The 22,401-nt window shown below is 43.0% G+C and overlaps 1 protein-coding gene across 7 annotated transcripts in view; it reads left to right on the top strand.

The window, feature by feature from the left end:
* Nucleotides 1–22,401, top strand: part of KCNMA1 (potassium calcium-activated channel subfamily M alpha 1) — a 726,630-nt gene that overhangs the window by 597,481 nt on the left and 106,748 nt on the right. For 2 of the 7 annotated variants that reach the window (XM_042961233.1, XM_015543644.2), the window contains exon 19: nt 8,918–9,091. The exons of 4 other annotated variants lie outside the window; for them this stretch is intronic. In XM_042961233.1, the coding sequence (XP_042817167.1) occupies nt 8,918–9,091 (174 nt within the window). Of the gene's footprint in view, nt 1–2,307; nt 2,317–8,917; nt 9,092–22,401 lie in introns of all 7 variants that reach the window. One more of the 7 variants, XM_042961232.1, reaches the window with a different exon arrangement.

Genomic DNA, 22,401 nt, shown 5'->3' with positions numbered 1-22,401 from the left:
GGTCTAAGAATTCTCTGATTCTGACAACTTAACAGGAAGAGCATCTAAGCCTATTTGTAGGTCCAGAACAAACCCACCTCACTTCCAGTCCCCTGGACTCCATGATACAAAAGGCCCTCCTTACCAGGCCATGCATCCCAGCATGGTTAGTCGCGAACACAAAAACACAGCTCAGCTGACCAGGCATCCCTCAGATTTTTTCCATCAGAGGAACATGTATCCCAAGGTGGAAGTAAATGAGAACAACAAATACAAAATGGTTAACTGCATTGTAAGGAAACTTTTGTAGTAGAGGAGGTTGGGAAATGCAGGAGAGTGTCAAGGCCAATAATCCAGAACCAGATAATCTGTCAAAGAACCTGGTTCCACGGGGCATCACTAAAAGTTACTTATTGATTAGGCATCCACATATTTTTGAGTACTTTCTTTGTGCCAGGTGCATGCTTGGTGCCAGGGATGGAGGGGTGAACAAGATAACATCGCTGTTCTTCTGAAGCCTTTACAGTAGTACATGGAGACAAACAATGATCATAGAAACCATTAAATAGATTCAGGTAGAGTCAAATGCTATGAAGAGAGAGGAGACTGCCTGAGGGTATGGGGAACCTTGCAGGGACGCTGCTTTAGCCAGAAAGCCTCCCTTGGGAGGTGACATTGAAGCTGAGACCCTGTCGAGGTTAGTAGAAGAGCAAGGGCAAAGGTCAAGAGGCAGGAATAAGTTTGAAGTGCTGAAGGAAGGCAGGAAGGAAGGAAGGACGGAAGGAAGGCAGACCAGTGGGGCTGGTGGGGCTGGGGAGAGAGCAGAATGAAATGAGTTCAGAGAGGAAGACAGCGGCCATGAGGAGAAACCTGGGTTTTAGTCCTGTAACAGATATAGCCTTTGGAAGATTTTGAGCAAGAACTCAATAGCATCAGTTTCTATATTAGATGACCTCCATGGTGACTGGACAGAGAGTAGACTCTAAGAAGGCGAGGGTAGAAGACAGAATGATGGAGAGAAAGTGTCTCTGATCCCTGCTCTGATACTGGAATGTTCCTCGTAGGCACTGCAGTGGAACTCAGCAGAAAGTTTTTTAAGTCCCTAGAAATGAGGATTTGGCCTCTAGGTTATTTTTCCACCCTGGTTCCAGGCAAGCACCCAGCAGCTGACTTTCAACTTCATCCTGGAGGGAGAGCCACATAACTGTTTGAAATAATTTTATTCTCTTCATTCCCCTTAAAGCTGGTTCCAGCTAGTGAAGGGTGTGATCTCTCACCATGCATGGCATGGATTGCTTCAGAAATACTGCCTCTGAGCTGAGCCAGCATGACAGGGGTCTTGCCCCTGTCTCTCTGTACCCCCTTCCCTCTTGGGCTCATCTCATAGAGGCCCCTGGCTGTGAGGTTAATGTTTGATAACGATCAAAATTGTCCAAATATTGTTCTTCCTAATTAAAAGACCATAGCCGCCTGTGTTACAGAGGGCAGGATGCAGATGTGTATGTGTAAGGAGTGGTCAGAATAAAGTGAACTATTGAACATGGACCTCCCCATGCATACCAGGCAAGTCAGGAAATTGGAGAAGATAGGTTTTGGTTGCAAAGAAACTTTCAAGAGAAGGAGCTAAGGTTGTGAATAATGCATCGGGGATGGGGGTGGGGGTGGGGTGGGGGTGGTTCCTGTGCCTTTGAATGCACATTGCCTGGTGCCCCAAGTTGGAGAGGGCAGCTCACCCACACAGTCATTTGTCCAAACCTGTTAGGCCAGGTGATCATAATTCACCCTGGAACAAGGGCAGAGCTGATGACATGAGGGCAGAGCTGATGACAGTCAGTGGTCTTTATCCACAGCTTCCTAACCCTCCCCTCCCAACCTAGCTCTTCCCCTCCCAGCCCCACCCCCACCCTCCCCATTCACCTTGAACATTTCATGCCATACTATCTGGAGCAATCTCGAGTGTGGGCATTCCATCTGGAAATCCTGTGGTAGTATAGTTTAACTTTTGCATTTCTTTCTATTTCTTCATAGCATTCCATCAAGGAAGAGAGTCAAATTCAGCTGTCTGGCCAAGGAGCAAGCTCTCAGAAACTACTATTTACCCATTTTCTTCTTCTGTATAACAAACTTGGTCTAATGATTTACATTTTTTCCCCCAGCCTGTAAAAGTTTGCCAAAGGGTGGACTCCTAGGGGACAAGTCATGTCTGAATTGATGTGTTTGAAGGAATTTTCTTGAACTTCTAATCATTGACATATTTTTGATTTATTTTTTTTCCTCTTTGCTGCCTTGGAATACGGCCCCTACTCTATTTTAACTGCACACTGGTAGTGATATATTGTGAGTAAAACGGGTTCCCAGGAGCCCGGAGTCCAGTTCCCCCTGTCTTTCTCTCTAGAAGAGATACTTCTTTTATTTTCTGTACAGTTTCAGTTTCTTTTTTTCTTTTGGTATTTATGTTGCATGTAGCAGTGACATCATGCCCCAACTCCCTCATCCAACATGGTCTGCAGAGTAGCCTGGAGCTGGAGACCCCTGAGAGCAGGGAACCGCCCTCCGTTCATCTTCCCATCCCCCCAGCCTCTTGCCAGCTTCTGGCACTGTCTTATTTTTCCATTTGAAAATAAGACCTTGACAACAGTGTTTCTCTTGAAGGCCTTGTCTCGGACCTTTAGGGGACGCTGAGTAGGCTGAGGTAATTACCACTATAGCTGTAGATGCCTCGTCAATTGGGGGTCATTGTCATGCTTGCCTTTGATAAATTTTATCTGGTCTCTGCTACTGAGCTTGAATTCCTATCCTGAAGGAAACACACATGCTACATATATATTCCTGTGTTGTGATATATATATGATATGTACCAGTACTTTATATGTAAAAATGAACATTTTTATATATAAGCACAGAAATATTTTATAGAGAGAGTGATGTATTTATTATAATATATGTACCTCTCTATATGAGAAAGTGCTTGCTAAAGAATTAATTGGACATCAAACTTTGGGAGTGTAAGTATCTTAAACAGTCTTACTGGAGACAAATATTTCCTCAGTGGTAATTATTTCCTACAGTCTATGAAGTTCCCTTGCTTTAAAGTTTCTCTTTCAATCAGTACCCACTAGGACATACCCAGTTCTTCTATGGGTGTTAGGCATCTTGGAAGATCCATTGACTTGTTTAAGATGGAAAAGATGACTCAAGGAAAGATGACTCAAGGAGAATGTTCCATTTCATTAGTGAGCTATATAGAAGTCTGAACAAGTAAATGTTAAGTCTCTGAGCCTCTAACTTACTCACAGAATAGGACCCCTCTCACCCACGAGATGTGGCAATTTTAGGGCCAGGGTTTCTATGTGTGACTCAAAGCAATGCTGCGTTCAGTGGCACCAGCAGTGAGCATCGTCGGATCTTTACACATGCTCATGAGACTCTACTGAAAACGGAACCCAGCCTGCAGACCAATTGAATCCAATGGTCCTGGAATTTGGAGATGTCTCAGCACTCAGAACTCTCATTGCCTTTGTACCATGCAAATGGGTCATTTGGTTCTGGCTAGTCTTCAGAGTTTGAGGGTACAGAATGCTCAATGTACAAACAAAACAAATGAATGACGTCTTCAGTTCATCGCACAACACTGCCCAAGTTGACTGTGTGGCTCCCTTCATCTGCAGAACATCTGGAAGGGTGGCTCGAAGGCATGTGCCACTTTCATACCTGCAGAGGCACCTCCTGTACCTGGTGATCCTTCAGAATCAGACAGAAAACATGATGTCAGTCAACAAACAACTCTAGTGCCAAATTCCTCTGCCTTCCGCAACCACGGTGTGGTGTTGAGGGCAATATCAACTAATTCCATATACTTAGTGCTACTGACATTAACTAGCTTTTTCTTTCCCCTCTTTCTGATCTTGGAAAACCACCTGGAAGATCCTTCTTCTCCCTGCAGAAGCCAATAGGAGGAATTTTGCATAGTGAAGACATTATTCCTCATTTACAGGACTGGAAAGAATGCTCTCTGATTCCCAGTATCACATCAAAAAAATGTCTCAAACGCTGTGCCTCAGTGGACTTTTTGTTCCATGGTACTTTTACGTATCACTTTAGCTGCTGCTGAGCATACGAAGAGCAGCCTCAGGGTCAGGCTTCAAATTAATCCTTCTTTCATTGGATTGATTTTAACCCTGTGATTGCAGCCTAAAAAATATCTGTGAAATGAAAGGCAGATTATCTCTTTTTTCCTTCCACATTAGTCTTCCTTTGAATCTGCTCCATTTGAACCTAAAATACTTTTTCTCCAGCAGCTGGAAAACTCTACCTGAACCTCTCAGTCCAGTGCTGCTTTTCCTGCCCCTTCCAACCCACCCTGGAAATTAAGATTCTGCAATTGGAAATTGGCTGACAATTTGGTCGCTGATGCGGGAGGCAGATGGTGCTGAGAACAGGCTGGAGTCCAACTCCTTCTTCATTCCAGGCTTGGCGCAGAAGGGCTAGCCAGCAGAGAACCTGAGTTTGACAGCTGATTGTCAGTTTGACACAAGGACAGAGCAGTAACCGAGCCACATCTACAGCAGCCACTTCTCTACAGGTTTCCTTTCACATGATCACGACCTTTGAAAATATAGGAAAAGTGCTCCAAGAGTACGTCTGAGCCATCTTCCATTTTTAAACACTTTAGGAGTAAACAGATAGCTTTGATGATGTCCGTTAGGGAAATACTTGTATTTTATCTCTACAAATAGCACTAGGAAGTCATAATGGAAATATTGGATGAATATCCACTTCATTGTGGTGAAGGAAAGCATATAAAAGCTTTTTCTCAAATTGTAAAACTGCTAAGACAGGGCTCTTTGGAGGAAGGTGAGACCCAGGGTCTAATTCTTGGCAACAGCATAACCTCTTTGAATCTGTGGCACTGGCCCAAGAACAAGAACCTTGTGATGTGGGCCAAAGAGAAAACTGAGTCCCCAGAGGCTGATATTTCTGCTTTCCCAGAGTTAAGGTGGCCTATGGGGCCAATTAATTGAACATAAAGTTCCAAAAGCCCTAAGACGGAATGACAAGTAGCTACAGTATTCACACCTACCAGAGACACGCTCTTGTCTGTTTCCTGTCTCAGGAAGCTGCAGCAGAGCTTTGAGGAGACCCAGCCAACTGGTGCTGAAGTGGTCCCACTCTGCTGGCCATGGCTACAAAGCCAGTGTGTTTGCAAGCTGCTACTCTAGACCACTCTGGAACCATCTCCTAGAATTCACTCATCCCCCACGGCCCCCTAAACATCCACTGTGATTTGTAAGAACCACTGGATTGAAATGCACAGATTTCAACTGTTGGAGACACACGGGGTCCCCTTTCCACTCCCTTTCGTAGAAAGGCCAGCTGGTTCAGGTGATCTGTCGACTAGCTGCTCTTCCACACAGATCCACTAGATGTCCTCATAGATCCACTTTGTATTATTGAAATCCTGGGGAAAAGTCCCTTTTCTGAGGACTGAGATTTGGGAAGAGAGCATTGGGTGACTATGTAAAAAAGAAAACCAGCAATCGCCAAAGGTGAGAGGGCACTTTATGTGTCCAGGGAGTAGATTAAGAAACTTACTTCTGTTTTAAATAAATACCGAAACTTTTAACGTTGTTCTTTGAAACCTAACCTTGGTAGTTTTAAGTGGCATTCTGATATCTGAAATTAACCTTCTAACCTACATCAGCTCCAGAAAAGGAAACAATCATGGAGAAATGGAAATAAAACACCAGTGGTTCTGAGTATCCATGATTCACTAAAACAAACCTGGAGGATTAGGAAACCAGAGAGAGTTGAAAGGGTGGTATTTTCCAAATCAGGAGGTCCAAGACTTAATTTCGATATAATTTTATTTTACAACTTGAGAGTATAATTTTACACACAGAATGCCCACATCTTCTGAAACAGCTACCACTAAGCAGGGAAATCCTCAAACGTTTTTAGTTAAAGCATTTGTTCATGTTCATGACTCGTGTAAGGGCACAGCAGAAGGCTCTTCCTGGCTGGGATGCATATCCGTCAATCCTGATGAATCACTCCACCAGTAGGGAGGTCAGATGGGCCTTTCCTTTTAAGAAGGGGGACCCGGAAGTGTATATAGGTGAAGACATCTGAGGGGCGGGGGTGTCCATGAAAATGGACTATTCCAGAAGTAGAGCGAGAGCCACCCTCCCAGTCGGTGGCACCTTGGTCTAGACATTGTAATTCACAAAGGTTTGTCAACACATGGGGCTCAATCGTTTTTAACTGTTTCTGTCTTGTCTTTGAGCCTCTCATTGATCATTCTTGCTGGGTTTTTTTGTGGTGGTGCTTGTGTGTCTTTTGAGATTTCTATTTTGTATTTGGTGTGAGTGTAAAAATGATGACTGGGGAGGAATGACGAGTAATAGCATGTTTGCTTTTTTTATGCATATGCTGCTTTGGAATGTGACTGCTTATAATTAACATTTAATCTTCTTATAGCAAATGGTTTTTTGCTGCTTCGATTACCAGTTTCAGCCTGTTCCTGCATGCTAACAATATGAAATTTTAGAACAATGCATGGTCTCCAGAACAGCCAGCAATAACAGTTGCAAACAGTTCCTGAGAGACACTGGGTTGAGGTTCTGTTTCCTCCCGAAGCCCTTATCAAATACGAGGCTGAAAATCACCCATTAGGATGGATGGGCTTACCTCTGACAGAATGATTTCAAAAGTTATCCCGCCTCATTCTCCCTCCCCTTGTCCTTAAAGACGGGTATATGGAGAAGAACTCTCTTTCCCTATAAATGTGTCAGATTCTATTATTGTGTATGACCCAAAATGGCAGTATGGAAATGAAAACCAGGGACTGCTGCTAATGAGAAGCATAGCGTTTCAGAGTTTGATGGGCTTCTCTTCTGCTACAGCATTTGATTAAATTTTTTTCAAAACAATTTATTTACAGTGAAACAAAAAATCATCTTTGTTTCCCTCCTCTGTGTAAATCACAAATCAATATTTCCAGTAAAAGAACTAAGCAAGAAACAAGTGAGCAGTCTACAAGTTGTACAACAGATCTGGATGCATGTAAAATAACTTTATTTTTATGTCTTCCGCTGAAGACTTTTTCCTCTTTCTTGACTTAAGCTACTACTGTCTGGGGTGTCTGGGCATTCACACCATGCCTTCTAAAGTCTTCCAATTCAAATGCTATAGTGGAACTTTTTTTCTTTTCTTTTCTTTCTTCCTTTTTTTTTTTTTTTGTAAAAGCTCAGCTCAGGAATGATGTGCCATGCACTGAAGAGGGCTGGGGCTGCATGGTGATGATCTGAACGACCAGCTAGTGAGGATGCTAAAAGAACATGTCACTAAAAATGGGAGCCAAGTTTACAGGAATGAATCTCTCATTCATCTCCCCCAGTGCCTGTTCTTCACAATCATAACGTTACCCCTGCTTGACAAATATACTGTATGGCAAGTCATAAAGGTCTTAGAACAGGACTTGACCCATTTGAGAGATTTAAACCCCTCTTCCTGGTGACTGTAACATTCAAAGAGGGCAAAACCACAAGCCATATTTTAAAGTAAGAGTGCAACCATTCTCCACAAAGAAAAAGAAAGAGGGGGGGGAGAATGACTTTTAAAATGGAAGGTGTAGGCGCGGGGAATAACACCTCTCCAGTTCAGCCTTGCTATTTGGCTATGATGCTTGGAATAAACACAAGTTATTCTCCAATCCTGTGAGCGAAGCAGGCTGGGTCATGCTAAGTGATAAGCAAACACGTTTGCCTGTTGTAGCATCAAAATGAGGCACAAAAAGGCTTCATGGACTGAAATATAAATTGGCTTGAAGGATAAGGGTGAAGTGTTTTTGAGAACCACTGCAGTGATGTCCAGCAAGTTTTGTAGGTCAACACTCAAGCTGGATCCCCAGGCTCCTACGATATCAGTTTAGAAGAGCTATCAATGTTACATGTAAATATAAGTAAGATATTTTACATGGGACCTAATCTCTTACTTCATGTTTTATAACCTCTGGTCTATTTTGGCCGATATTTCCTATATTAGAAAAAATTATGATTAACCAATAACCCGATGGCTTTCTGAATTTTGGGGGGGGGAGGTAGGGGAGAGAAAAGCAGATGCGATTTTCAGATTCTCCCGGCTTTAAGCAGAAAATACACCCATGAGTAGCTAAATGCATTCCAATAGACCAACATCTCATATGCTTTTGGTGATTTCTTATTTGTGAACTGCCTTTAATGTCAAATACGCAGCGTTAGCCTTGAGTAGCTGCATTTCTTATATGGACAGATTTGGATATTTGTTCTGTCAAGAGTAAATTTAAATTCCTGTAGGCATCATGTAAACTCACTCTGGGGAAGTTCAGCAGAGGCATCCTCAGATTCTATATTAACATGTAATCGTTTCACATCTAATTTGATGAAAGCTTGTCCTAGGCTCTGCCTAATGCCCAGAAATGGAGGGAAATTAGAAAGCCTACATATTACATATTTTGCAACTCGCAAAAACCATTTATTGTACCAAATAAGCAATTAATTGATTGGCTGTGTGTATATTTTGACCTCCTGTATTAATTGCGCCAGGGGAAAAATGTCGGTTACATTTTTGCTGTCTTCTAACGTGTTGTTCTTCTCATCCGAGAACCCGATTGTAATCAGCCATGCCCTTTTCCTGTAGTCACCCGCTTTACCTAGGGGAGAAAAATAATACACAACAGCCTTGGGGAACTATAAAGGCAATTTATATTTTCGCTGCTGTTTTTGATGTACAACCAAACTGTTACCAGCAGTCACTCTGCATTTTTTTCTGGGTCAAGACTGTTAATGTGAACTAAGACCTGTGTTAAATCCCTTTAGCTCCCTTCCAGCTGCCTTGCTGTGTGTGACCTTGCCATTAACTACCGCTCTTCCTCTCCTCCCATCCAACCACATGGTTATAGCCAAGATGTCCATCTACAAGAGAATGAGACGGGCATGTTGTTTTGATTGCGGACGTTCTGAGCGTGACTGCTCGTGCATGTCAGGCCGTGTGCGTGGTAACATGGACACCCTTGAGAGAACCTTCCCACTTTCTTCTGTCTCTGTTAATGATTGCTCCACCAGTTTCCGTGCCTGTAAGTTTAACCCCGACACACGGAGTTCCATGTCTGTGCTGTCTGTGGTATCATCCCCGTCTTGTGTCGTGCCCTGTGGTTCTGTGAGTCCGTGGAGCTGATGTTTTCTTCCCAGTGTGATCTTGTGTGGTGACTGATATGTTGTCCTCTCTGCCTGTGTCCCTGTGTACATGCTGGGGAAGGCTCCCTTCCCATTCTGTTAACTTGTTGTGCTTCTCGTACTGGTGTGTGGAACTGTGATATTCTAGTCTAGTGATATTCTCCCTCTCTCTGTCCTTTAAATAAATATAAATGGAAATTAATGTGACAGCAAATCAAATACCCTATGACTACAAAGATGTGTGGAAATGCCTATCTTCATATTTGGGTAAAGGCTCTACACTGGATTGGGTTGCAGGGAGGAAGGAGAGGAAACACGTAGAGAGAAGAAACCAATTCGACCATTCAATTGCTTTTAGTGAGCTTAGATCATTTCCAAAACACAACAGGGCTAGGATGAATGTGGATTTCTTCTTTCTTTCTTTCTTTCTTTCTTTCTTTCTTTCTTTCTTTCTTTCTTTCTTTCTTTCTTTCTTTTTTCTTTTACCTTGTCTTTTTAACCTGTATCTCATTCTTCCAGTGCCAGATTGTGTCCTGTGTTCTAGGAACAAGTATTCTAAATCTGTAAACCTATATTGACTGATGAAGTCTAGGGCTCTTCTCAGATGACTAGTTCAAAGGATCATCATTTTCCCCCAAATAGAACCCTCTGTTGAACTAAGGTCTCCTGTAGCCATTGTGATTTCAAAAAACAAAACCTGTAAGCCATGAACCGCCATGATTTCCCAGAGTCCTTTGCACCAGGCTTTGAGGTCAGTCTTCTTCGTCACTTACAGTTTCAGAGGTGTTAGAGAACTGGCCAAGGTCTTGCAGCTGGCAGCACTGAGATACACCAGATTTCTGAGATCTCCCTTTTCCTTGTTCTTCAGCGTGGTCTTTGCCAGTATTTCACTGACATGGTTCATGGGTGATGTTATTGGAAGCTCCAGTCTGTACACCGAAATGCGGAGATATGGGTCCTCATCTAAGGGCAGAAGACGTTGTATTTCCTTGTGAGGACTTAGATGTCTTCAAGTGTGGCTCTAACTTTATTTTCACATTTTTGGTAGCATGAGAGGTAGAAGATAATTCTGTGTTCTGTACTTCATCCCTTCCTCTTGAAAGCACCCGACACATTTATTGGTAACCATATTGCCACATGTTCTCTCTCTTTCTCAGTGCCCAGAGCTGGTTGAAATAAACTTTCACCAGCAGGAGTAAATTCATGTTGACAATAAGGGGTTGAGGGAAAGGGAAGGGCACTTCCCTCTTGAGCATTTTGCGAAGAATTTGCTGATTCACCTGCGTGGGTGTTGAAGATGGTCCCAGCATGGGGTGATTGTGGGACAGTGATCCATAGAGGCTCCCAGGGCTGAAGGAGTCCTGACTTCACTGTATGCCCTGGAGTGGTGTGCCATGTCAGGTGCTGGTGTTTGAACCTGCTGTTCAGGACTGAGGCACAATCTGTGCATTGAACTGTTTTAGAAGGTATTTGGAAAAGTTGTATCTAGGACTGAGCGAATCATCCTTTATCTTTCATGATTCACTGTTCTTCCAGACCAGTGCCAAGAAACAGGATTCAGTTTTAAAAGTGATACCTAATGGAGGTCGTATTGAGAGGGATTTTGGACTGTGCCAACCACATTAGCCTAAAATCCTAGGAAGAAAGTTTCCTTTCATACAAATGCCACAGTGTGAACCTTTACCCCTTTATTCTCATTGTGAGAATTCTTGCTAGTTCCCATGACCCTGCAAGGTGAACTTGGTCACAACCACACAAGGAATTTGTTGGTCTACTATGTGTGGCAAGACACTGGGTTCAAAGACAGGAGCTAGTGGGGGAGGAACAAAGGAGTAAGCTATGGTGGCACAGTTTGGCCACATCTTTGACTGATGGCAGCAAAAGTAACCACCAGCCACTGGGGTTACCCGTCTGCCTAAGGCACCACTTTTTCTGTGTTCAGATAACCACTAGGCTCTAAAACCTTGGCTAGAGAGTCAGTGGAGAAAAGGAAGGAGCCATTCGGGCTGTATGCGGTCGTGTCTTGGCACTGGCCACCCATACCAATCACAGCAAAATGTGTGTCCCCTGTGTGGGGCTCATGATACCCAGTGTGTGTAATTTCCATTTCATACAGGAGAAACCATAATTGGAGGGATTTCTCAGCTCTGCAACTTAATCCCAGCATTGATGGAGGCCAGGGGAAGAAAAACTTAGGGTGGGATTGTCCCATCCTCTCAGAAACATCCTGTGCGTGAGATTGTCGTCCTTCCCGCCCTCCCAAATGAGCCCCACCGTGGAAAACATGGAGCTCTGGGCTGTGTGTTGAAGCCATAACTGGTACTGACAGCTCGGGGGTGGGGTGTGGGGGTCGCCTCCTCTGATTCATCGGTCTTCCCGCCGTCCTCACACCATCAAACAAAAGAAGATTTCATCCACCCCATGTGAGTCCTCGCACCTTTGACCATTAACAATAAGTTAGGAAAACCCATTCCAACCTGAGCCCCTTCATGCGCCCACATAAACCCTTCTTCTCCAATTAAAAAATGTCTATCTCTACGCAGAACTCCACTGGCAGAGCTCCAATAGCAATCCCTGGGCTTCCCTTGCTGGTGGTGGGGCTGGGTGGTGCCCGTTTGACAGAGCTGGTGGACTCAAAGAGCAGTGGCGAGAGTGGGCTTTTCATTAAATATGAGCAGATGTGAGATGTAGAGGGTTTGACAATTAGAAATGGCAGGAGAAGGGCCCTTGAATCAAAGTGAGGTCAGATGGGCGGATCAGATTACTTCTCTTACATTCTTTAGTTGTTCTGAAAATCATTTTGAATTAGTGTCAGCAGAGCCCTGATGGGTTTTGCCCTTTGTCTTTTATGCTAGGGCCGTATTGTTTCCCAAGACACTCATTAAAGGTCATTATATTATTATGGAGCTTTGCTTTGGTCGCAGTTTCCCAGTTGAGCCAATGCTCTTTGGAGACTGCCTAATTCATTTCTCTTTTGCCTTTAGTCTCCCTCCTTGCTGTTTTTTGTTTTTTTTTTTTTCCTCATAAGGGGAAAGATTTCCGTTTTCAAGGGACGTTAAATTGAAACACAAAGTCCCATTATGTGTTTTCTGAAGTGGGGAGAAAAGTAGCCAGTTCCCAGAGGAGTAGTAATATATTAAAATGTTCACACAGTTTTAAAAATCTGCCTTCTAACAGCAGGGCCTGCTTGCTCGGGGCACCTCTCCTTGGAGGTGTGGCCCATCATCGAGGATCTGTTGTTGCAAAGTCACGTTCTTTTCCAACAGTTGTCTTCTTTTGAATTCGAGAGATGTAAGGTCAGACTGTGCAGACAGAAAGATCTTCAGAGAAGGAGGACTCCTTTACAAAAGGCGTAAAAAAAACAGTGTCAGAAAAGTAAAGCAAATAGTGACCAGCAAGAATTCATCCAAGACTATGTTTTCGACAAGACTGAATTGTTCCATATGGTAGGCTAGAATCGGTGCACAAAACCTCATTTTCTGATCATCCTGGTTTTGTTTCTATTCCGGCTGATCCTGGGCAGAAGAACCAGAAAAGGACACCAGAATGAAATGGGCCCAGAGTTTTTACAGAGTTTATATATATATAATTATGTCTAGCAACATACACACATACACACACACGTAAATATAGATGTAAGTTCTAATCAGGGCCATTTTCCCTCCACACAGGTTGATAAAGTAGTGGTTTTTCTCTGTTCAGAATTTATTCTTTTATTTCAGTCTGCCTCATGTGATTGCTAAGTCTAATAGAGAGGGACAATGGAAATTATGATGCAGTGTCAACATATAGGACCCTATTGGTTCAAACCTCCTGAGACCTGTGTGACACAGTGCTGGCCACAGACCGTCAGCAGCCCTGGCACGAACAAATTCATCATGTGCTGGAAGAGAAACAGATCTTTAGACTTGCACTTGGAAATAGTTTTAGCTAAAGTACACATGCGATCACTCACACCCACTTTTCAATCTGCTAATAGTTTAAACCTGCGCAATTACGTACACCCTTTTGCAAACTACTGTAGCTAATTTTAAATGGCGTGTGACTTTTATTTCGGGTATAAATATAATACAAGGAGGCATTCAACTCCAATGGTTAAGCTGAGAGGACAAGTCCAATACCATTAGGTTGAAGGGATACATACCAAAATCAGTTTAGTGTAATCTTGAGTCTTGTCAGATAATAAACAAAAATCAGCTTATCCCGAGTACCCTTTGGTTTGTACAGGCAGAGAATTAACATTGTCAATAGAACTAAAGTCACTCGAGTGAACTAATGGCATTTTGAAGTACATAAAATCAGATACGAGGGCAAGGGGTGGAAATAGCTCTAGGAAAATGTCTATAACAGGACACACCCTGCACGGACAGTCTCCAATGCCTGTTAAGGAGGGGTTTGAGTTAATAAGCTGTATTTAAAAACCAACAGCCTATCATTATCTGATTCTTTTTGTGTGTAGTTTTGGGTGACTCCCTCAAGCTCCCATCAAATTGTATTTGTAAATGCCTCCTATGAATCTACGTTTACTTCTGGTCCCTGAAACCGAAAACTCTTCCCACCACGGCCATCAGTGATAGAAAGATAGAAACAGGAGAGTCGAAGGAAACTCAGCTAAACATAGTATTCCATGCATTCTTTAAGCCCATTCATTCTGCGTCTGTAATTTCTATTTTTCTTGTGCATGCTGGTATGATCTGTCTCTCTGACTCTTCCTCCCTCTACCCCTCTCCTTCTCTATATCCATGACAGTAAATATGGAAGCAGCCTTTGGATTCCTCTCTAGTTCTTTGTTACCCCCAGTGCACACTCCCTGGTTTGGCCATTTGCACTTCATTGCAGTACGTGAAAACAGGAAGGCAACTAGGGCCAGACAGCCATTTAATCCTTCCAGGAGACTGACGATGTACCTGGGAGGGCGTCTTCGGGCACTTTTGTTGGTAGCAGGCAAGGTTACAGAAGCCAGTGCCTCTCACTCGATTTTGTGGTAGCCACCTTTAACAATGGGTTGATTGGGACTATGCCTTCCACGTGCTTCCACAGTGGTCAGTTCGTTAAATCAGCTTTGCAAGGCAAGAAATCATACATGGGCAAAATTTCCTTTGCAAAGAACCCTCTTCAAATGCTTATCTTTAAAGGGTTTCATTCATAATAAATAGATGCTTTCGTTAGTTTGGTGTCAGGTGAAGCAGTTGACTTGTACTCGGGGACCTCGTGCTTCTCCCACAAAAGGTGTTGTTGAATTCTTTATGCTAAATATTCTATGAAGAACCACTTCATACAGATAAAGGAGAGAGGGAATATTCGGGCAAAAGGCAGCCAACTTTTCAAAAGAAATACTTTGAAACAGAGTTAGGGGACAAGAAGTAGAAAGGTCAGAATGAGGAAAGATGGAAGGGTCCCTTGTGTGTCCCTCTGTCACTTGGACACCTCCCTTCCCAGGAGTACGACACTTTAGTAAGTGACTCAGCTCTTCAAGGACAAACTAGAAACGACGTTGGCATGCCACAAGTAAGCTGAGCAGAGGTCCTTTTGCAAGGTGACGTGGAAATTATGTTTGCAATTTTACTCAGGACAGTGGCCGCTTGTCACGTTACTCAGCCTGACAGCCCCTACCACCAGGCAGCGGATTCTCCATCTTCCCTCCATGGTGGAGGACAGATGTGGCCAGTTAGCTCTCCATCTCCCTCCCTCCTCCACTATCTCGGGCGACAGATGCCAGGGCCAGTCCGCCTTTCACTTGAGCTTTCTTGTCAAGGCTCTGCCTTGAGCCCAAATGCTGACCTTTACTGTATGAAATAAAGTACTGATGAACAAGCAGAGGTTTGAATTGGAGCAGGCTTGGAGCAAATGTCAGGTCCATCTCTGCCTCCCTCCTCCACCTGCACCAGGAGCCCGGATTAGACCCAGTCTGGAGTTTGCAGTGCCTTAGGCTTTATGGGTCTGGGGAGACATAACTTATTAACAAAGAGTTATTAAATTTTTATCAATTTTACAACACAATGTAAATGCCTCCTATGAATCTACATTGTATTCATTATCATTTAAAACGTTAATTAAGTCAAAGTTGCATTTAATTTCTCTCTAAATGGGCCTCTGGGAAGAGGCTTTTAGAAACATCTGTGGGAGCGTGCGGCTCGTGGAGACAGGGAATCCCCCAGCCGGTGTTCAGGATAGGCCCCTGAGTTGATTGCCATCGCGTGTCTGCAGTTAATTTGTTGTGATGCGATTGGGCATCGTCTCAAATTAGTATCAGACCAATAATGGTGTTAAGTCACTGAAGAGAGTCTTGTGGGGCGGCAGCATGGGGCCCCACCACACCCTGCCTTCGAGTCCCATCCAGATGGAAACAAGCCCTAGATGTGCAGGTCTCCTGGTCTCAGTCACGCCTGGGACTCCCCCTCCTTGGATGGTGCCCATCGCTTCACTTCATCTGAGCTGGACGTTTGTCATCTGGCCCAACAGATTCAAGACATTTGCCTGCATGCTCATAGGAAAGATCTTAGCATTTGGGATCTTTGATTCAGGTTTAAGCCTAGAAGCAATGAGCATAGGGGGAACCATTTTCAGAGGGGAGTGGATGTGGAGATTATAAACAGATCAGGCTTATCGGTGAGGAGAGAAGGGTGAAGCTTGCTAAGGTGTGCTGAAAAATTCTTCTCCCTTTTTGAGAAGAGGTTGATGCTTTTGTCTTATCCAAGTAAAGGTCCACTCTCCAGGCAGATCTATTGTTATATTTGTCCTCCATTGCACAGAACCCAGGGTTTCTTAAGGTGGCAGTGGTAGGAAATGGCTAAAGCTTCACTTAGATTCACGTTAAGACTAGGCTTTGTGTAAGGTCTGCTCTTAGTGTGTAAGGTGCTCTGCCAACACAGCCAGGGTGTGTGTGTGTGTGTGTGTACATATATACATGTGTATATCTTGTTAAATCTAGCACATAGCATTTTCTGCATTGTAGACACTATGTCCTTCATATATATTAACTTAATCCTTTTCACGAGATAGTAACTGTTATTGGCGGTTGAGGTGGCTGTAAACCGACGCGGCTATAAACTGTGCCGTTTACAGATGAGGCAACTAAGGCACAGAGAGGTTCAATAACTTGCCTCAGGTCTTGCCTGAGTCAGCAGGTGGGGCTGGGATTCGAAAGCAAGCTGAGTGCCTCCACAGGCTGTGGAGTAAGTTGAGTTACTCAGATACTTACATAGTTGAACAGCTGGTCACCCAGTTTGGCTGGAGTCTATGACCTGTTCCCTGGGGGAGGAGCCCTGAAGGGGTTTTGTTCTTAATCTGCAATACAATAGAAAGCATTCAGAGTGTTTGATCTGGGAAAGGACCACAGAGACTTTGTTTTAAGAAGTGTAGTAGCAGGGGCCAGCCTGATGAGACAGTTGGGAGACTCCCCCTGAGGGTGGGGAAGACCAGCAGAGGGGAAGCTGTGGTCGGAGGAGACCTGGAGAGCTGCTCTGAGAAGCCCTAGGAAGGAAGGCCAGAGCTACAGCGTCCAGGACTCTGCAGCTGAAGCACTTATCCAAATGCAGATCCAAGAAATTAAAAATCTTTTTAAAGAACGTTTAATTAATGACTCTGAAGCAGTTGAGTTGCATTAGTTAAATTTCTTGAGTTTAATTCTCCCCAGATGACCCAGCAGTCATGATTCTTATTTGGACTCAGTGGAGTTTTCTTCTGTTGGAGGGGAATTTACTAAAGCCTTGGTTGGAACTGGAGACCTACCAGGCTGCATCCACTATCCCCAGTCTTGGGGGATCTCCATCTCTTTTCCTTTTCTAACTTCGTATTTCTTCTTCCTCCCTTGCCATGCTCTCCATTTCCATTAGGGCTCACGTCTTTTGAGTGTGTTGATGGGGACAGAGTCAGGTAGCTCTGGACTGCTGCCATGAACGGTATTGGCCCAGGCTGGGCAGAGAAACAGAGCAAGTGAGCACCACCAGCAGGGACGTGTGACCGGCCCCGAGGGTCTTGGCTTAAGCTCCAAGTGGTAGCTTCAGCCTGACCTCATGAAAATTATTTTTCAAATCCCTTGTATGGCAATGAGACTTTTCTCTCTGTGTCTTTCTCAGGGAGACAGCATGTCTCCTTACATCTATGGAGGAAAAACAATAATAAAGTACTTCACATCCCATTCGCTGAAAATTCACTGTAGTTTTCAACCACTTACCCCACTCCAGTGGAAATACAAAACACATTTCCTGTGAAGTGCTGCCACAAAAATCTGGGGAAGTCATGTGGCATTTCTAAGTACCATGGTACAGTTTTCTTCTCTGTTCACAAGACCTTTTTTTCATCGTGGCTGTATATTGGCCATCCTTGGCTGTAGGATTTGTACACGCCATTGACCCCAAAAAGGTCATTAAAACAACACAGAAAAGCACTAGAGTCCTACGTTTCCTGACAGTGCTGGGGCATGCATGCTGAGAATGCCAACTTTGGGGGTGGAATGAGGCAGAATGTACCCACTCAATTGGCTGTATGTTGTTTTCCTCTCTCAGAGGCGTTCTCCCAAACCAATATGTTGAATTACCTAGATAATCAGGGAATCCTTCATCCCCATATTTACTTACAAGGGTTCTGCTTTCCCAGCCAACCATTTTCCTAAGAGGAATCTAAATGTGCAGAAACAAGGCCAGCATTGTCAGAACCTCACATTGAAAATCTCAGCATTAAAGGGAGCTTTTTGTAAATGGCTAGATGGTGCCTGGTTTCGAGGGAGATTCTAGACATGCCCATAGATTCTTGTTCTGAGGAGACATTCTTCTGGAGTCCAGCTCAGACAAACTGGGTGAAGGGTCTGGAGACTCAGAGACCTTCCTTCTCTGACCATCTCACTTGGTCATCCTCAGAAGGAGCTATCCTCCCACAAACAAGGGAAATAGCAATCAAGAAACTCTTCTGGTAAACCTGAAGGCCCCCCATTCTATCCCCTTCAATATAACAGGGTGAATACTGCAAATACTCCCAGAGAATATTCCAAATATTCCTAGAAAAAACCCTATGCAAACTCAAAGTGGAAGCTTCTGAAGCAGATCAACATTAGGGATGGTCAGTTGCACTGAGAGACCAAGCAAAGTGAGAAAGAGTGCTTCCTGGAGCTGGAGTCCCTCAAGATGCACCAATAGTGTGTAAAGGGGCATCTGTAGGCCACAGAATGTGGGCCATCTTCTGGGAGTGGAGCTGACTGCTTGCAGTAAAGTGATCTCCACTTTGGCCAATGGCATCTTTCTGGGCTGGGGCCTATTGGATTGCACTCAGTCAAGAAAGGACATAGAGGCTGCCTTCCTTCCCTTCAAGGTCAGAAATGCAGCCATGCTGGCATCATTGGCTGGGCTTCAGGTGTTGGCAAGAATACCTGAGTAGGAAATGGCCTGAAGGATTCCAGTTGAGTAAATATTTGATGAGTAAAAGAATGAATAAATGAAAGGATTCTCAACCATCAGTTAAAGGAATAGATGGTATGCTAGAAGCAGGATCACATGGATCCATGGAGTTCCCTAAAAATTTCTAAACAACTTTATAGCATATATATATATATATATATATATATATATATATCCCTTATTTTATTGAAACTGCCTTATATATATATATATCATATATATATATATGATATATATATATGGTATATATATATATGATACAAGAAGATTACAAGGAAGAAATGTAGCAAGAAAATCAAGGACATAACTGATGACCCTTGAACATTATCAACTAGTAGGTACAATCCCATATTCTTTGTGAAGACTAAATATTGAGAAAGAAGATCTCGAAACAATGAAATCAGATCCAGATTAAAACAGATCTAGACAGAATTGAATCACAATAGGCAAAAATCCACCAATGAGCCAAATGAGAGAGATACCACCATACAAAGGGTATGTAGAGCATTTCTCCTCAAAAATTGAGGACTTGTGACATTTGCATTCAGTGAGACTGATCATTTTCCTGTGAGTCAGGGTGGCACAAAAATACTGATGCCTTGGGTAGGGCCAATATGAGGAGAGGGACCTGTTTGCGGAGAGCTGTGACCATTTGCACATGGCTGCACCAATCTGCCCCAATGTGGGGGAACATTTAAGTCCACTCATGACTATTAGAATCATTGACTCTGACTTAAGGTAGGCAGATCGAATCCAACAGCACCCAAGTGGGAATTCTTCCCACCTCAAGGTATCCAAAGGCTGAGTGTGTCTCATGGCTATTTCCTATTAAGTGTCATTATTCTGTTTATTCTGCTTGAGACAAGGAGGGGGCAGAGAGCTTTCCAGATTGCTTGCAGAGCTCTCAGGTTGCACCAAGCATTCTCTTACCTTTGAGTGGCTTTGAATTGCTCTCTGCATTTTGTCAAGGTCTATCTGGCCATTTCTTCAGTGCAGATGAGTAAATTTCCACATATGGCCTGTAACATATCCAACTGAGAGAACACATCCAGCAGTGATGCTTCAAAGCCAAAGCCCTAAACAGGTGTTACTGAAAAAGAAAGTATGGTGACCTGCAGAGTAGAGAGACCCTGTGAAAATGATAGAATGAAACTTGCTAAGAATGCAGAGGGTAGAGGAAGGGGCTACGATCACGTGGCCTGGAAGTCTTGGGACATGGATATGAAACGTGCAAGAGGCTAGTTGCTGGAAGGGCCATTCCTTCGCAGATATCCTCAATGAAGATAAAGATGGATGTCCGATAGTCAGACATCTCCTGTCTTTTCTCAGCTATCTCGCTGGGGATTCCCAAGCCATTCATCTCACTGTGCAATGAGCTAAGTGATTCTCCTTGGCAATTAAGGCCTGAAATTCTGGGGAACCTCAGAGCAGGGAAAGGGAGGGAAGCGGTGGGATTTGTGTGTTTTCTGCAGACTTTGGAAATCAGTACTGGAGCAGTCGTGTTTTGATATATTCACCAAATGGATGCTCAGTGCATGCCAATTGCTATAATAAGAGTAATGGCTTACACATGTATGAATCTTTATTCTTCTCATTTCGTCTAAGGGAACCCAGGATAGACATCCTCCCTTACTACTGTGGGACTTTGGGCAAGTATTAGAACTTCTCTATCCCTTTGTTTCCCCATCTGTAAAATGGAGATAATAATAGGACCTGTCTCATAGAGCACCCGTGACTGTGGCCTCATCATCCCTTATCTTATCGAAATTGCCTTATGACTTTTCCATTTCTACCACGGACACGGATAGTGTGTTACTGGAAGACGGAAGGCATGTTGGAGAGCAAACGAGGGGAACAGAGGGTGGGGAGGGATGACACTTCTTTCCTTTCAAATTCTATCAGAATTTCTTTTCTTGGTGATGGTCTTGATCTCTACCCATCTTTGAGGTCTGGTCGTGTTGATACTTCCCATCATCACCTTTCCTAAATTGCTTTATAAGTAGTCGAGTTCTGCTTCTTGTTGATTTTCTCATTAGTGAGATTAGTGTGAGGATCTGGGCCAAATGGGGCCCAAATCCTTTAGCTAAGCCCTGCCTTCCTCCCAACCTCCGGAATGTTATCAGCATGGTAGTTTTGCTTGAGATCAAATCAGGGCAACATAGGAACTGTCATTTTTCATTTGCTGGAGCCCTTTGATCCCATTTGGGGTTTATTTGTTTCAACTGAAAAATACGATCGCTCTTGCATACATCTATCCCGTAGAGTACTTTTTTTTATTTTTATTTTTTTTTCTGTTAGAGATCAAATCAGAGTTGTAAGTTGTGTGGTCATTACTTATCACCACCAGATTTCACAGCCTACACCTTATTTCTGTTCTTACAAAATCACCAGCCTTCTCTGCTGTATAACGAGCACTTGCGGGGAAGCTAAAACAATATGCCTTCGTGGGTGCTTGTTGGGTGTTAATTTATTTCACAGTTTCCTTTGCAGATATAATCAGAGTCACCTATCACATCCCTGTTTCTTCCTTTTATTGTGTTCCTTTGCTATCACGGTTGTGTGATCTTTTTCTGAAAAATGACAGGTAGTGTTTCTCTGCTCACTGTATCAGTGACTTATATTTTCCACGACTTCTCTATTGCCATTTTAAAAATATAACATTTTATAGATGTAATCTTAGTTATTTATAACTCAGGTTTTGTTATATGAGAAAATTTCCTAAATGACACCTTGCTTTAGGTACATTTTTTTTAAAGAAAGGGAAAAAATATTCACAGCAAAAAGATTTTCCTCTAAATTGTAAATGAAGGGAAAGCTCTCAGTTAGTAAGATTATAATGCATTTTTCCTGATTTCTTAGCACGTTGAAATGCATGAAAATTATTTTTATGTAAGTGATCAAGTTGTGTTGTTTAATAACACGTTGTTAGAGAAAAAAGAGGTATCCCTTTTGATTTATTTGGATATTTACTGGGTGACTTACAGTGCTTTACATATTAGAATTGGTTTGTCAACAATTAACATTCTAGGTTTTTATATAACCCATACTTCAGGTAATAGAGGATTATTAAACTGCAACCAGTGTGTTAGAAATCTGCCGGCTGGTAATAAAATTCTTATGTATAACAGCAGCTGAGAAATACTGCTATATATTTATGCATAGATTGCAAGATAGATGATGGCCAGCAAACCACAGAGGGGCTTGAAATGCAAATTGACCAGCAGGTGGCGCTGCTTTTCTAGAAATGAAACCCTCTACCTGGATGTATTCTAGGTACTCCCCCCCCCCGCACCCCCCACATACTTTCTGCCTTTTCCAGATACTCCTTTATTTCTCCAAAATGAATTTCTAAAACTGAGTTTGTGTGTTTGTTTATTGAGGAGATATACCTCCACTAAGACACCACCTCTCAATTGCTAAGATTTCTTTAAATCCAACTTGCTTGATTTAAGGCTCATTTGGAATAAATCCTAGTTAAATAAATGTTATTATATTTTTAAAAGGTAACTACTCAATGCCAGATTCTTACCCCTAAGACTGGATTACCTCCACCATCTGATTATTGTTATGTGGCAAGTCCCCATTTTTATTTAATACTTATTTATACAAATTAATTCCCTAGGCTTCATTCCACACCAGACTAAGGTGGGTCATTTTTACAAACGTGGCTTAGTTACTGGATTAATGTACTATATAGAGATAATTTTATCATGATGCCCTTTCATCAAGAATTACTTAGAATCCAAGTTAACCAAAGAATGTTGCTTTCTCACTGGGACAAAACTAAATTTCTGACATATAGGATCAGAGGTTTTCGG

Source organism: Panthera tigris, chromosome D2 (genome assembly GCF_018350195.1).
Source record: "Panthera tigris isolate Pti1 chromosome D2, P.tigris_Pti1_mat1.1, whole genome shotgun sequence".
Lineage (NCBI taxonomy): Eukaryota > Metazoa > Chordata > Mammalia > Carnivora > Felidae > Panthera > Panthera tigris.
This window is presented reverse-complemented; position numbering and strand designations above follow the sequence as displayed.